The 14,206-nt window shown below is 45.6% G+C and overlaps 1 protein-coding gene across 6 annotated transcripts in view; it reads right to left on the bottom strand.

Moving 5' to 3' along the window:
- Rapgef4 (Rap guanine nucleotide exchange factor 4) overlaps nt 1-14,206 on the bottom strand; it is a 292,946-nt gene that overhangs the window by 23,036 nt on the left and 255,704 nt on the right. For all 6 annotated transcript variants that reach the window (XM_029474006.2, XM_029474005.2, XM_029474008.2 and 3 more), the window contains 7 exons: nt 11,147-11,297; nt 9,257-9,345; nt 8,528-8,558; nt 8,224-8,302; nt 7,681-7,827; nt 5,173-5,270; nt 116-241 (listed from right to left, as the gene is read on the bottom strand). In XM_029474006.2, the coding sequence (XP_029329866.1) occupies nt 116-241; nt 5,173-5,270; nt 7,681-7,827; nt 8,224-8,302; nt 8,528-8,558; nt 9,257-9,345; nt 11,147-11,297 (721 nt within the window). The remainder of the gene's footprint in view (nt 1-115; nt 242-5,172; nt 5,271-7,680; nt 7,828-8,223; nt 8,303-8,527; nt 8,559-9,256; nt 9,346-11,146; nt 11,298-14,206) is intronic.

Consider the following 14,206-nt stretch of genomic DNA (forward strand, 5'->3'; position numbering starts at 1 on the left):
AAAACCATCATGTGGTTTCCATATGGTAGCACATGGAAACATGAGTGGCATCAGGCCAGCAGGCTTCACTCAGAATCCTATGAAGCCCATGGACGCTCCTTGCTAGGCGCCTTACCTCATGCACACAGTTGAAAAGTTCCCAATCGTAGGTTGTCATCTGGTATGCCAGGTCTTTCGAGCTCATCAGCTCAAATGTTCCCACTGTCCCAGTGGTCGGGCCTTCCTGTTCTGGCAAGGGAGTCTGGGAATGATTGTGAAAAACTGGATCAGAACCACAAAGGGACCAGTACTTAGTGCCCAACGCTTTCAGGAGTTTTTGGTGTTGGAAAGGATTTGGGGTATAGTTTCGGGCATGTTTTGAAATGTCGGTTTTGAGGTGAAAAGTGTCTTTGCTGCTTGTTGTACTTGCCTGGAGGCCATCTTTGTTGTTAGCATCATCAACCATCACCAATTACCAACAGTGTGGTCACCAGCATCGCCACCACCGCCATCTCAACTGTGGGCCATTGCAAATAAGGCTGGGCAAAGGCTGTGCAGAGATCTCCTGTGCCTGGGGATTGGCGGGTGGGTACCTGGAAACTCTTCCTTTTCCACGGTAAAGATGGAAAATGCTCTTGGAGACCTTACCCTCATGTTTCCATAGAAAGTATGATAAAGCCAAATACTAGCACAGGAGTCTGAATTTCTACCCACACTACTACTTAACTCCTGGTGGTAACTGAGGTCAAGTTGCCACAGCCACGCCTTCACCTAAAGTAGTGAACTAGTAGAGAGCAGTGTGAGCTGAGTCTACACAAGATTTCCAAGTCCTCAGCCTGGCCTGAGAGCCATTAGGTTGAGAATGTTACTTACAAGTTTGGGGCAAGACCAGACTCTGCTACTTAGACCAAGACTCTTGTCGGAAGTTTTCTTTTGGCTCACTCATCTCCTTCTGTGTTCTAAGAAATGTTAAACAGTGTTCTTACTTTGTCAGACAAGAGACAGATGGAGTGTATAATACCTAAATACTTATCTGTAAGACTAGGAATAGATATGTAGGAATGGATATATATATGCATACATGTGAGACATAGAAAGAATATCTGCCACTGTGATGCTAACAGTACTTGGATATTCAATACTCATATCACATGGCTAGGGATGTCACTCTGGCTAAGCACTTTCCTTGCAGGTACAAGGCTTGTTGCCCCAATCCTAGCATTAATAAGAAAAGGGGCTCATGTTAGAACTATTACTATTATATGGATTTCAGCAGTATCTTCATCAGCACTGTATTCAAGGGATGTCCCCAGTGTTCTAGACACCCAAGGAATTACATGCTCAAGGTTTAGGTGGCTCCTGCATTGGAAAGTTCATCTGTGACTGAGCTCTCAAGTTTACAGTGTAACAAAGTCTACTTCCATCAACAGGTGAGGTGCTACTCGTGGATACAGTTACTTGCTGGGTTCCATTTGCACATCTGGAGACAAAATATCAACAGACCAGACTACTAGGTACATAGACAAGCAGGTGGAGGCACCTAAATGGACCTTTTGAAACAGGGAGCCTGCTGGGAGTCAGGGTGTGTTGGAGGATGAAGAGAAGCAGTGAGCAGGAGGGTAAGAAAGGCTTTTCTCAGGGTGGCTCATGCTTATGATGGATAGCAAGGGTGAAAATGAGGGAGCTTTTAAAGAGCGAACGAGTACCAGATTAGGAGACGGTTTGTCACAGGACAAACTAGAAGATCACATTAGTGCCAGCTTCAGAAGACAGCAGACTGAGCATAAACCCCACTGTAGCAACACATACTTGGTATGATCCCTTAATCTTTTGACTGTCTGCAGTTCCAGTAAATCAGAGTTATACTACCCAAGTTGGCAACTAATATTGAGGCTTGTTAAGAGGATTAAATGGGAACAATTTAAGAGCAGTGTGTAAATCCAGTCCTCAGCACAGGAACGTCCCCTCTGTCCAATTAGGTCGTTTTCCAGAGGGGTTGGACGACTACAAATGCACAGGAAAGTTGGTTAGGGCAATACTAGGTTAAGAGCTGGATAGGGATCCACTCTGTAGAGCACAGAGAGCAGGGCAGAAAGCAAAAATTCCAAACAGAACTGGTGCTGGTGGGCAACTAGCTTATGGAATCAGCTGAGAATGGTTCCAGCCCGGGGCAAGTCTTCAGTTGGTGAAGCCCTTAAATACCTGGTCTCAGGACAACGTCTCAGGTCAGCCGAGCCCTCTGTGGTCTCCCTTCTCTCCTGCAGCTGCTTCCCACTCCACTCACTAAGTTTGCTCTCTTCTTGAGGATGAAGTATCTCTATCTACCTGCTCCTCTAGCACTTTCCTGGAGGTTTTATGGTGTCTCATAGATAGGACCAACAACAACTCCTGTGGAGATTTCGATGGGAAGCCCTTTGGGTAGCAGAGGTTGTGTTGTCATCCAAACATCCTTCCAGAGGTTCAAGAAGTCCCTGTAAATCTCAGCCTTCACTTGAGGGGAGGGTGAGCATTAGCCGGAGAGCCTTCCTCTGAAATGCTGGATTTACATGTGCAGCCTGGACCCCAGAGCAAACACTGCCTTGGGCCATTTAGATGTCCCGCTGGCCAGGTACTACAGAGCTTATGTAGGATCTGCACAGCATGGGTGCCTGAGAAATGACACATTCCCATCTCTGGAGTCTTATGGGTTCCTCCTCAACCTCACTGAGAGATGAGATTTTTACAAATGCTGAGGGAAGGCCATTGGAAGAATGACATTATCGAGGTTCTAGTCCAAAGATGTAACACATAAAAAGGGGATGCTAATTGTCAGTGTAGCTGCTGGCTAAGTGACCTACACCTCAGCATGCCTCTTTGCTTGTGCTATACCCCTGCCTCTCTAGTGCAACTTGTCATAGTGGGTTCCCTCTGATGACACACCGGCTCCTTGAGAAACATGGACTATGAAGGGTTTGTCTTCAAGACTGTCCCATGGCCAGAAACATCCACAGACTGTGGAATGATGTGGCAGGAACTAAATAAAAGTCTTAGGAACCAGTGAGTGGATAAAAGCAGAGCCAAATTACAGTACACTGAAGCTTTGCTCTAATTGGCTTTGTACTAACATTTCTACTCAAATACAAAATTTCAAGGGCACAAAGCTCTGGAATGCAGAGCTTTCTGTGGGCCTTCCACAGTGGGATCATCACGGGCACTCTGCTAGTTTTGGATGACACAATTTAACACTGAGACTCATTTTCTTCGGGGAGGCTTGGGTTACTCTCTTCCTAATTTGACTGTCATTGTCATAAGGACAGACGCTCCTGGGCACTTGTCAGGCTGGCTGACACTTGGTAAGTGTGTGGTGATAACACTTGGTCAACATTCTGCCCTGTAGTCACCCTCTGGACAGCTCTTTCTAGAAAGATGGCTGTCAGAGGGATGTTTTAGCAAGCCCAAGAAGGAGCTTCAGGTAAGGCCTGCCCTCTCCGAGCACAGAGAGGTGCACGGCACCCCCAGTGGAGAGGCTCACGTCCAGAGTCTTCACTGCCAAGCAAATTCCTTCCAACCATTCAGGCCTTAAAATGGAAGATAAGCAAAAGCCCATAACTTGGAAGGCCGCAGGACTGTGAGCAATAAACAGAAGCTTAAGAAGTTAGTGTCTGCCCCCAGGGAGCTGGAGACAGTCCACGCGCCTAACTATCCACCCCCTGGCTCAACTCAGCAGCCAAGAACTAGCTGGCAAGAGAGGCAAACACTTCACCCGGCACCTTCGATGGGACATCTAGCAACACTAGCTGTCTAAGGCATTACTTTCCAGGAGAGGGGGTGCGGACTCACAGCAAATTTTTAAACGTTATATGTGCACGCATGATGTGTGGGGAGGGGAGAGGCTAGTGCTCTCTGGCACCAGTGGAGGTCAGAGGACAATTTTGTAGGGTCACTTTTCTCCTTCGGTCTTTATGTGGTTTCCTGGCTATTTATTTTTATTTATTTATTTTTAAATCCCTAAATGTTGAGGGATATTTATCCAGAAAGCAGTGAAGGCAGGTGATTAAAGAACCAAAGAAACACAACCAAGGCTTGTGACTCTGTGCTGATCTCCCTGTGCTGGTTCTAGGGCGAGTCAGGTGCTCTAGGCTTGGTTGGGGGAAGCGAAGGCACTGTGCCACATTTGTGAAGTTCTTAAATGAAAATAAAATGGTGCCAAATGAGCTGTCCCCCGCCCCCGGGTCTGGTGGCACACATCTGTGATCCCAGCATGAGGGATGTGAGGGAAGGAATACTGAGACCCAGGAGCTACAAAACAATACCACATCTTAAAACAACAACAACAAAAAAAGAATGAACAAAATCCCATGGCATTCCCTGAAGCAGAAACCACATCAGGGACAACACAGCCTATCAAGATGCAGTGCTGGGTGGGAATCCAGGCTGTTACAGGGCTCTGGTTGTATGCTTTAACCTAACTCCCTCCTAAAGTTCTAGCAAGACCTGTCTATACTTCACTAAGAAAACAGCTCTCCTAAGATGTTGGTGCAGTTCACCTCTCGCACACATGTTGTCTTTTATTTCCTCATAAGGGAAGCGTGTGTGTCCAGAGACAGAAAACTAGATTCGTGAAACTAAACTGGTCCTATGGCTTCTAAGATCTTCTAGTAGCTAATCAACCCCACATTTCATTTTTAGAGGACAAACAGAAATGAATGTGTCTCTTCTTCACAGAAGTTCTGAGTGGCTGGGAACAAGTGTTCTGACCTCTGGTGTCCCCATGATAATCCAGAGAACATGTTCAAGGAAGAGCCCTTCTAGACCCAATGGTGGCTCTGCCATGGGTCCTCACTCAGGGGTCCCCTAAGGCTGACGTCTCCTTTGCTTGTGATTAATTCCCTTCTGATCTGAGTACTCTTATTTTTAACACTGACACGGAACTTAGAGACATTTTAATGAAAGAAATCCCAACCAAGGCTCTGAAAGCTGAACTGTGTCCCCGTAGCAGCGGTACGGCTTGGCTAATTTCCACAGAAGATTGTCGAAAGCCTGGAGCATCATCTCCAGCGAGCACCTGAGGCTTTCCCGACAGACCTCAGTGTAGAACAAGCCACATAGCAGTCAAGAATTTTTAGCAACCAGCCTCAGTGTGGCCGTGAAATTAAGCTGCAGACAAGGTTTTCTGATTGCACACGGTGCTCTGAGGAGGCCATTCACTCTTACCAGTGAGTCGAATTGCTCTCTCGGGCAGGCAAACAGGCGTCCATTAATGGTGAGCGTCGTAAATACTGAGACATCGTTAGGTTTCAGCACCACCTTTTCTGTGAACATAAAAAGCGTGAGATTGCCTATTAAATCCATCTGAGGTTTGCTGCACTGCCCTAATCACACCAACAAATTGCCAGCTTGGTGAATTACCGGAACATGCAATGCGACTGCATAAAACACTGGAGCGAACGGATCCACTGAATAAAAAAGACACCACTTGAGCGTATAGCCACAGCACTCGGGATGGCATCAGAAATGACCACACAACAGGAGCAGGCACACCCAAGCATCAATTTGCCCCTATCTACTCTGTCAACCATAATTATTTATAAAGTCCACAGGGTCAGTCAGACAGCAAGCTAGGTTTCTTGATGGTTATAGTGCCTGGCACTTTGGAGATAGAAAGGTCATTATTAGAAACTTTGGGGGCCACTTCAGAGATCTCACACGATTTTTAGTCACAAAATATTTAAAAAAAAACTTGTGCTCAATATGGAAGCTAATAGCATTAAATACTTTGAAGCACCTCTCTATATTTTACGAATCAGTTTATTGAATATGTTTAGTATTTACTACATACCAGATACTAGGGACACATAAAGAAATGATAAAGAGAGATAAAACATAAACTAAAAATCCTAGTTAGCACAAAGGGATAAGGGGATAAGAAATGAGTGTGTGTGTATGTGTGTGTGTGTGAGTGTGTGTGCATGTGTGAGAGTGTGTGTGAGTGTGTATGTGTGTGAGTGTGTTTGTATGTATATGTGTGTGAGTGTGTATGTGTGTGTGAGTGTGTATGTGTGTGTGTGAGTATGTATGTGTGTGTGAGTGTGTATGGGTGTGTAAGTAAAATGGGATAAGGGCCTCAAGGCATAGCAGGGAAGAGGGTTAGAAAGTATGTGTTGGGAGACAATCAAAACTTTAGATGGGACATCGAGGGGCCGGCTTCAGTGGCACACTCTCCCCTAGGTGAATGTCCAATGTATTGGGATGCCTAGGGGAAGGATGCAATAAATGAATCTCAGAGGCCATCCTGGGTCTGGAACAACTGGCACAAAATAGAAGGAGAGGTCTTTTTTTTTTTTTTTTAAGATTTATTTATTTATTATATGTAAGTACACTGTAGCTGTCTTCAGACACTCCAGAAGAGAGCGCCAGATCTCGTTACGGATGGTTGTGAGCCACCATGTGGTTGCTGGGATTTGAGCTCTGGACCTTCAGAAGAGCAGTCGGGTGCTCTTACCCACTGAGCCATCTCACCAGCCCAGAAGGAGAGGTCTTAAGAATCCATCATCCACTTTAAAAGCCTGCATCAGCAGAATCATCCACCTTCAGACAAGGCAGAAATGCTTCACTCCGTTCCTAAAGGACCCCTCTCAGGGCTGTGGAGCCATCACTGGGGAATTCAAATAACGGCTCCTTCCTGAACCTTCTCACTGTGCTGTGGTTGAGCACTGCCCGCACGCCTGCCACCATGGAGTGAGCACTGCCTGAACCACAGCCACTGTGGGGTGTAGGTTTCCTTTACTCCCCAGCTCCTCGTGAGCACACAGTGTGTCTAGTTCATCCTTTTCTGTCACTGCTACATTCAAGTGGTCAGGCTATACACATGTAACATTTCGGGTAAATAGAGTCGGGGAAGGGGAAAGGAATTTTAGTCCCAGGTTGGGGAGTGGAGTATCCCGAACATTATTAGAGCAGCTGAACTCCGCTGTCTCTACTGGGGAGTGGGGAACTGTCATCGGTTGAACAGAACCAGCTCTCAACTGCCCCAGCTGCAGGTATGTAGGCACCTGGAGTCTTTCCTTGTCAAACTCCAGGCCCCCTAAAGGTGCACCTTTCTCAGGGAAAGAGCCTGGGGCTCTTTCAGATGCCAGAGACTGCGTACACAGCTGCTTCCCATAAATCACTTCTCACTCCTTTGTGTGGGAATCTGGGTGTTAGACATTTCTTTTCTTTTCTTTTCTTTTCTTTTCTTTTCTTTTCTTTCTTTCCTTTTCCTTTTCCTTTTCCTTTTCCTTTTCCTTTTCCTTTTCCTTTTCCTTTTCCTTTTCCTTTTCCTTTTCCTTTTCCTTTCCTTTCTTTTCTTTTTTTTAAATTCGAACCTCCCCTTTCTTTTTTAAGTATTTATTTATTGTATGTATATGAGTATACTGTCACCAGAAGAGGGTATCAGATCCCATTACAGATAGTTGTGAGCCACCATGTGGTTGCTGGGACTTGAACTCAGGACCTCTGGAAGAGCAGCCAATGCTCTTAACCCCTGAGCCATCTCTCCAGCCCCATGTGTTAGATATTTCATAAGCCTGCCTCTTTACACAGTATTTCTGTTATCTCTGGGAGCTCACATAGCCTCCTTCTGGGTCACTGTAAATGAATTCAGTTACTCCTTGCATGGTTTTTATTGGCCAGGATGGCTTATTCCATTTTTTAAAAGCCTACAATGCTAATCTAAGCTGTTACCTCCTCCAGAGTTCATCTTGACGATGATCAAGCCTTCCCCTGAGCCGAGTTTGTCAGCTACTGCACTGATGACTTCCTTCACGGAGGCAGCTACCGGCACACGAATGGTGGTATAGGTGTGGTCGATGCAGTAGACCTTGAACAAAACTGCAGAGACAGTTGACAATGTGAGAAAGTGGTCTTGGCCATTCAAAGAATAACATAAGCCAGGCATAGTACTTAAGGCATCTGTGGTCAGCGACTGAGCAGACTCATTGCTCTTCTGGGGTGGGAAGAGGACTGGTTGCTGGGCATCCAACCAAGCCCTAGGAGATCCCACATCTTTTTAAGAGATGCTGACAGTCGGGGAGAGGCAGTGCCATTGAGGTTTGGGCAAGCATCTCAGCTCTGTCTGGATACCAGACCTCAAGAACATAACTTATCAGGGGACCAAGGAGCACACCCAAGAACAATGCTTTGGTAGGTTCAAGGCAATGATTTCCAGGGGGCAGATTTTAGCCCAACCAGAAATATTCCACAGGAGAGATTGGAGAGATTGCTCACCCTCATCAGAGCCACGAATAGGCTGACGCTTCTGGGCCCTCTCGTCACCTGTGTTGAACTGTTGCAAAAGCACCTTGTGCTGTAAAAATAGCAAGCACAAGTATGTGAGGGAGAGTGACTAACAAACCACGGCAACTTGGAGAAGATGCATCCAAGAAGCAAATAGAGCCCCAGAATGAAGCAACAAGATTTCGTGTGCACAAAGGAGACATTGATTCGGTATACTGCAATCCAGGGTCTCTGGATAATCTTGATGGGTTTGAATTCAGGGTGCAGACAGTGCTGGTCTCTGAAGAGCCCTTACCTTCTTCTGTGGAGCTTTTGTGTCTTCTGAGCTACAAGAAGCAGAGAAAGCACACTGTTGAATGCCGTTGCTGCTGTTCTTTTGGATTGCTTTATTTATGTGTCACTTTAATCCTACGTTAGGCATTGAGATTGCACAGTCTCTCTGGACAGCCATGGGCGACTCCCTCATTTTAACAGTAAGAGGCCAAAACACAGGGAAGTAGCAAAGCCACTAGCTCTTGTCACAGGCAGATCCGGAGCAGACCTGAGGTTAAATGCTCTGGCTCCTGGCTTTCAAAGTCAATCTCATAATATACTCACTCTCCAGTACTTAATTTAATAGTCCATTAATGGGAAACCCCCACATTCAGTTCAAGGACAGGAATATTTGCAATGGACAGCTATAGCCACAGCAAATGAATTTCCCATATAGGTAACCGTCTTCAGATGTACTCAGACACCAGAGGCTATTTTATTGCTGGGTTGTCTAAGGGACACATGCATCTAGACCTGGGCTTGTCAAAGGGCAGCTTCCCTCTCTATAGCCTGCTATGGCATCCAGGTCCTTCTGTTCATGGGGTCTTGTTGCTACCTGTGCCTGGGGCCCGTGACACAGATCAGACCAGATGGCTAATGACAGGCCAGTGCTAGCCATTTTTGCAGGCAACGGCTTCATTGGGAGATGTTCTAATCATAAGGTAGGCACTCGCGTGATGGAAGGCATCCCCTAAAGCAAAGCCCTGCTTACATTTGCTTGACAATCTTCTCCAGCTCTGGCAGCTGCTCCTTGAAGGCAGCCATCATCCGTGCATCATCTGATACAGACACATAGAACTCCTGTAACCGGCAAAGGTCACAGCATCTTAAGAACCGAAAGGTTCACAGTTCTCTAGACAGCAACAGAGTTGTTATGCACCTAGGCCATGCATGTCGGCTAGCACCCTAGACCACAGTTTCACGGGAAGAAGGAGGTGGGAGGGAGGTCCTGGAACTAGATAGTGGTGGTGAAATGACTGTGTGAATTGTGTGTTTAAAAACGGCTGCAATAGTAAGTGTTACGTTCTTCACATTTTGCCACAGCAAAATTAAAACAATAAACTACCAGTAGACCCATGTGGTTAGTGTAAAAGAACACAAAAGGGTCAGGTTTTGGAATGGCCATTTAGAATCTGCACTTCCAAGGCATCTTTAAATTCATTTCTCTCAGGGAATTTTAGTATTTATTTCTCACATTACTTTAGAGGTTTTCACTTATTTCCTATTTACCACCGGCGTGATTGTTAACGGTATAAACGCAGACAGAGCCTTCAGCAGCAGGCTTGTGCTACAGTCCCACCTGATGCTCTCAGAGCTGGGCTGACCACTAGCAGTGACGTCAGCACCTGTGCCCATGTCTCCCAGGAGCAATGGCCTCCATGGTGAGCCATGACAACCATGACAGTCACAGGGAAGGGCCCAATTCAGCACATGGTCCCAAGCTGCCATATTTCTTTACTCCGTGAGCGACTCCCTTCCAACCGCAGACCACCTTTCTTGATGCTTCATCAAAGTTGATACAAGTAGAACGGAAGCATAATTTTTTTTGGAAAATTAATTTTAGAGCAAAGTCTTATACATTTTGAAACAGAACCACACTGTCTTCTGCCTGTAGAGGAGTGTTCTTGCTCAGTTCTAGACAGGGGAACAAGGATGGTTGTCCCCTTATCTTGGGAGAGTCATGCTCCAGAGGATCAGTTGCCTGAAATTAACTACAGTCTGGAAACACTACATGGAGAATTCCAGAAATATATAATTTATAAATTTTATTACAGTGTATTATAGTATTTTCATATCAGTTATTGTAGTTCACTTCCTAGTGTGCTGAACTGACAAACTCTATTCTGAGTAGATATGTGTAGGAAAAAAAGCAATATACAGAACTTGGTTATATTAGCAGTACAGGTACTACCTGGGGTCTTGGAATATATCCGTGAATATTGAGATACTACTTAATCCAGGGTCAAAGGCCAAAGCCTATGCTGCAGAGAAGAAAGTCAGCTGAGCCGGAAGCAGTGCTGACCAAGAAAATGGTGTCCATTCAGAACTGGCCCCTGGCTGCCCTGGCAAGTCCTCATTAAATCACCCTGCCTCTCAGCAGCCAACCCCACCCACCATTCTCCCTTGTGCTTTTACTCCTAAGAAAGTGAGTAACTGAAGACAGACCCGCATGCACAAAAGTGTTTGCTGTACAGTTATCCTAGCAAGGAGAAAGCAGACAAGTGTGGGCACAGATAAATGCTTTTGTGGATAGCTGCTGATGGAGTGTCGGAACCTTTCATTACAAAGAACACACTGACATGGGGAAAAATCTTTACAGAGCGAAGTAGAAAAAAAAAAGCAGCCTGCAAAATGCTGGGTACTCATGCGATTACAAGTCTCTCAAACATGCAAAAGAGCAGACCATACCGCACCATGGTGGAACCACTCATGGAGCTGGAGTACTGGAGCGGCAGGACAATGGCTGATGTTTTTCTTTTATTAAACATACCTGACAGTGAACACGCTAACAAGGTCTAGAACTGGCAGTTGCAGAGTCTCTATAGAATTGGCTGTACACCCTGCGTCAGTGGACAAAAGGATATGAATGACCCCCACATACCTCCAGGAAGGCCATGGCCACATCATCTTCTTGGAGGAGATCGCCATACATGGCCGCCCACTGTAGAACCAAGCGGATGACCCGCCTCTTGTTGTTGAGGGCATAATCCATTCTCTCCTGCTCTGTACCTTGAGAAGGCTGTGCGTGGTAAGTGCCAAGGAGTCAAGGAAACCACAGAGCTACTTCCCACCCGTTTCGCTTGTGCCGCGTGCAAGGCAGAGAATGACAGATCCCAGCCTTGGACTTATGCTATCTCCCACGTTGGTCCTCAAGGAAACACATCATAGTGTCCGAAGCACACACGCACACACTGTTGGTGACTCCTGATAGCTGACTGAAGAGTTAGACTGCAGACTCCACAGACATGACCAGGATTCCTGCAGGGTCCAGCCTCAGTTCTCATTCTCCCTTCCTGTCCTCTACCCCACCCTCCAGGACAGTAATGTGATTTCCCATTGCTTACTTCTGGGTATTTTGCCTCCTCCTGTTGGTCCCCTTAATTCTGCCCCTATCATTATGATCCTTCTTTGCATGAATTCCAATCTAACACTTCTGAGTGGGTACCCCATTCTGCTAGGACTATGGCTGGTGCAGTGTTTATAGAAACAAGCCAGGAGGGTGTGCATGAACTCACTCTGCATTACAGAGCCCCTGGTGAGAGCTCCAGACCCTCCTCATACCACCTCTTCATCTCTCATCCAGAGCCACTGCCTACTTCATCATCAATTGGAGCCCATGTGGCCGGCCATCTTAATTATAAGCCTGTGAGGCTTGGGGGGGGGGCGGGGTGATCTTTGTCCTGTGTTCTATACCATGCCTAGTGCTGTGAGCCTCGATGGCAAACTTTTTATTTATTCATCCATAGAATTCAACACTTAACTGAGTGTCCACCACACGTCTAAAGTAAAGGGTCATACTGCCATTACCACTCCTGTGTAGACAACACAAGTATTTTAGATCAGACACCCTTTTCCTTTTTTAGTGATTTATAGGAGCTCATATCATGGTCACCTAGTTCATAAAACAACTTAGCATTTATAGTTTATGTTATAAGCTGTACAAAAAGGACTTTGGTGAAGCTCTATTTTAGCATCTGGCGACAAAAATGTTGTTTCCTTTCTAAAAGTGGGCAAACCAACACAAAAGGAACATAAAAGGCTATGATTATCTAGGGAGAGGGCACAGTTGGCTTTGAGTCCAAGACTCCCGACTCTGGCTAGCTTCATTCCCACTGAACAGCATTCCTGAGCCTTGTAGCAAATAACAAGACCAGTCTCGTCTGAGCTGACAGCCAAGGCTTAAAAGGCACCATAGAAAACTGCCTCGTGGCGGTGCCATACTCGAGAGCTAACGCAGCAAAGGGCCTTTCGGAAAGAACTATAAATAATCATGATCAAGGCAAATGACAGAAACTTAAAGCAAAGGTTTACTGCATGTAAATGGGTTGCAAAATGGCTTTCATAAATTGAGCACGAGATTCATAAAAAAAAGAAAATTGCTCAACCTGTATTGCTACAATTCTCTCTGAGCTTACAATAAAAAAAAAAAGGTAAGACAGATCACTTTATGTGAAAATTATTTCTTTTCTGATTAACCCTTTGGTCTCTTGCTTATATATATGCATAACTCCGTTTTTCTTTCGTAAGAACTACAATACCGGGTATAAAGTTTTGTTACTGTTGCATCCAGCAAGCAGATGTTAGCACTGTCAGGGGTTGGCTCAGCAGAGGAGACTCTGAGCCTGCGTTCTTTGGTTCCCACTGTCTAGTGCTTTGATTGGGAGTGAGTCACTGAGAACTACAGACTTCTGTCTGCTCTCCTGAAGAAGAGATGAGATGAGACAGTTTCCAGCTTCTCTTTAGATATATTTATTAACACGAATGTAAGGACGATTCAAGGAGAACTAGGTACCACAGACTAGCATAACAAAAGCACACTACCTTCTCATGGTCTCGTTTGCTTAATTTGATACGCCCCTGTGTTTGCGTGGTGCTATAGTTTTCATACGGCATGCTCCCACCAAGATTCATGTTTGGGCTTTAATTCTTTAATGCAACACTGCAAGGCTATGTCTTTAAGGGATACTGGTGTTTTTGTCAAGAGACAATATTCGTTCTCGGGAGTGGATTGGTGCTTTCTAGAGTGGATCGTTGTACAACATGTGGGCTTCTTTCCTGGCTCTTTCTTCTAACATGTCCATTAGCCCTTCTGCTTGGAGAGGGATGATGCCCCCAGCAGACCCTGAGGAGATACAGCCCCCTCCCCTGAACTCCCAGCCCCTAGAACTATGAGCAGATACATCTCTTTTCTTTATAAATGACCCAGGGTCTGGGTGTTCGAGTACAAGGACAGAAAATAAATCCAGACACATGGAAACTGGGTTTAGCTCTATTCTAAACTTCCATTTCTGGAGTCAGCAGAATAAAGTAGGGATGGCTAAGATGGAAGCAGGGGTGTGGGGTTTGGACAGGCTTGGTAAGTATGAGGTAGGAAAAGTATGGGCTCAAGGTAGGATGGGTTTGAAGGCTCCCGCTAGGCCAGGCTTACGCTGAGTTCACTTTACACCAGCTATCTTGACTTTGAGCTGTGGCCGTAGTATATATTCCCAAGCCTTCTCCTCAACCTAAGCTCCTCCCTATCCACTTTGCTAGAAAACTGGGTGATGATGTCTATTAAAACAACTTTCTGATGACCTTATTCTGTGAAAATGTGCGTATATTTTTGAACATGCCATATCAACTTTAAAAGAAAATCACACTGTGCCCTGACTAGCTGTACAGTCTAGAGTCTTTAAAAAAGATTTCATTACACATGAAGTATACAAGGAAATGGAGGCTTCTACTGAGCTGGTGTACACAGTGGGAGCCTTGCCCTAAATTTAGAAGAATCGCCTCAAGAGGAAACGAGGAAAGTGATGATTTTCCTTTTAAAAAGATGCATTTGTTTTTGTTTCATGTTTACAGGTGTTTTATTTGCATGTTAAGTGCATCATGTGCATGCAGTACACACAGAGACCAGCAGAGGGCATTAGATTCCCGGGAACTCAAGTTACAAATGAAC

The sequence above is a fragment of the Mus caroli genome, unplaced genomic scaffold (assembly GCF_978045245.1).
Source record: "Mus caroli unplaced genomic scaffold, Mus_caroli_1 scaffold_2, whole genome shotgun sequence".
Lineage (NCBI taxonomy): Eukaryota > Metazoa > Chordata > Mammalia > Rodentia > Muridae > Mus > Mus caroli.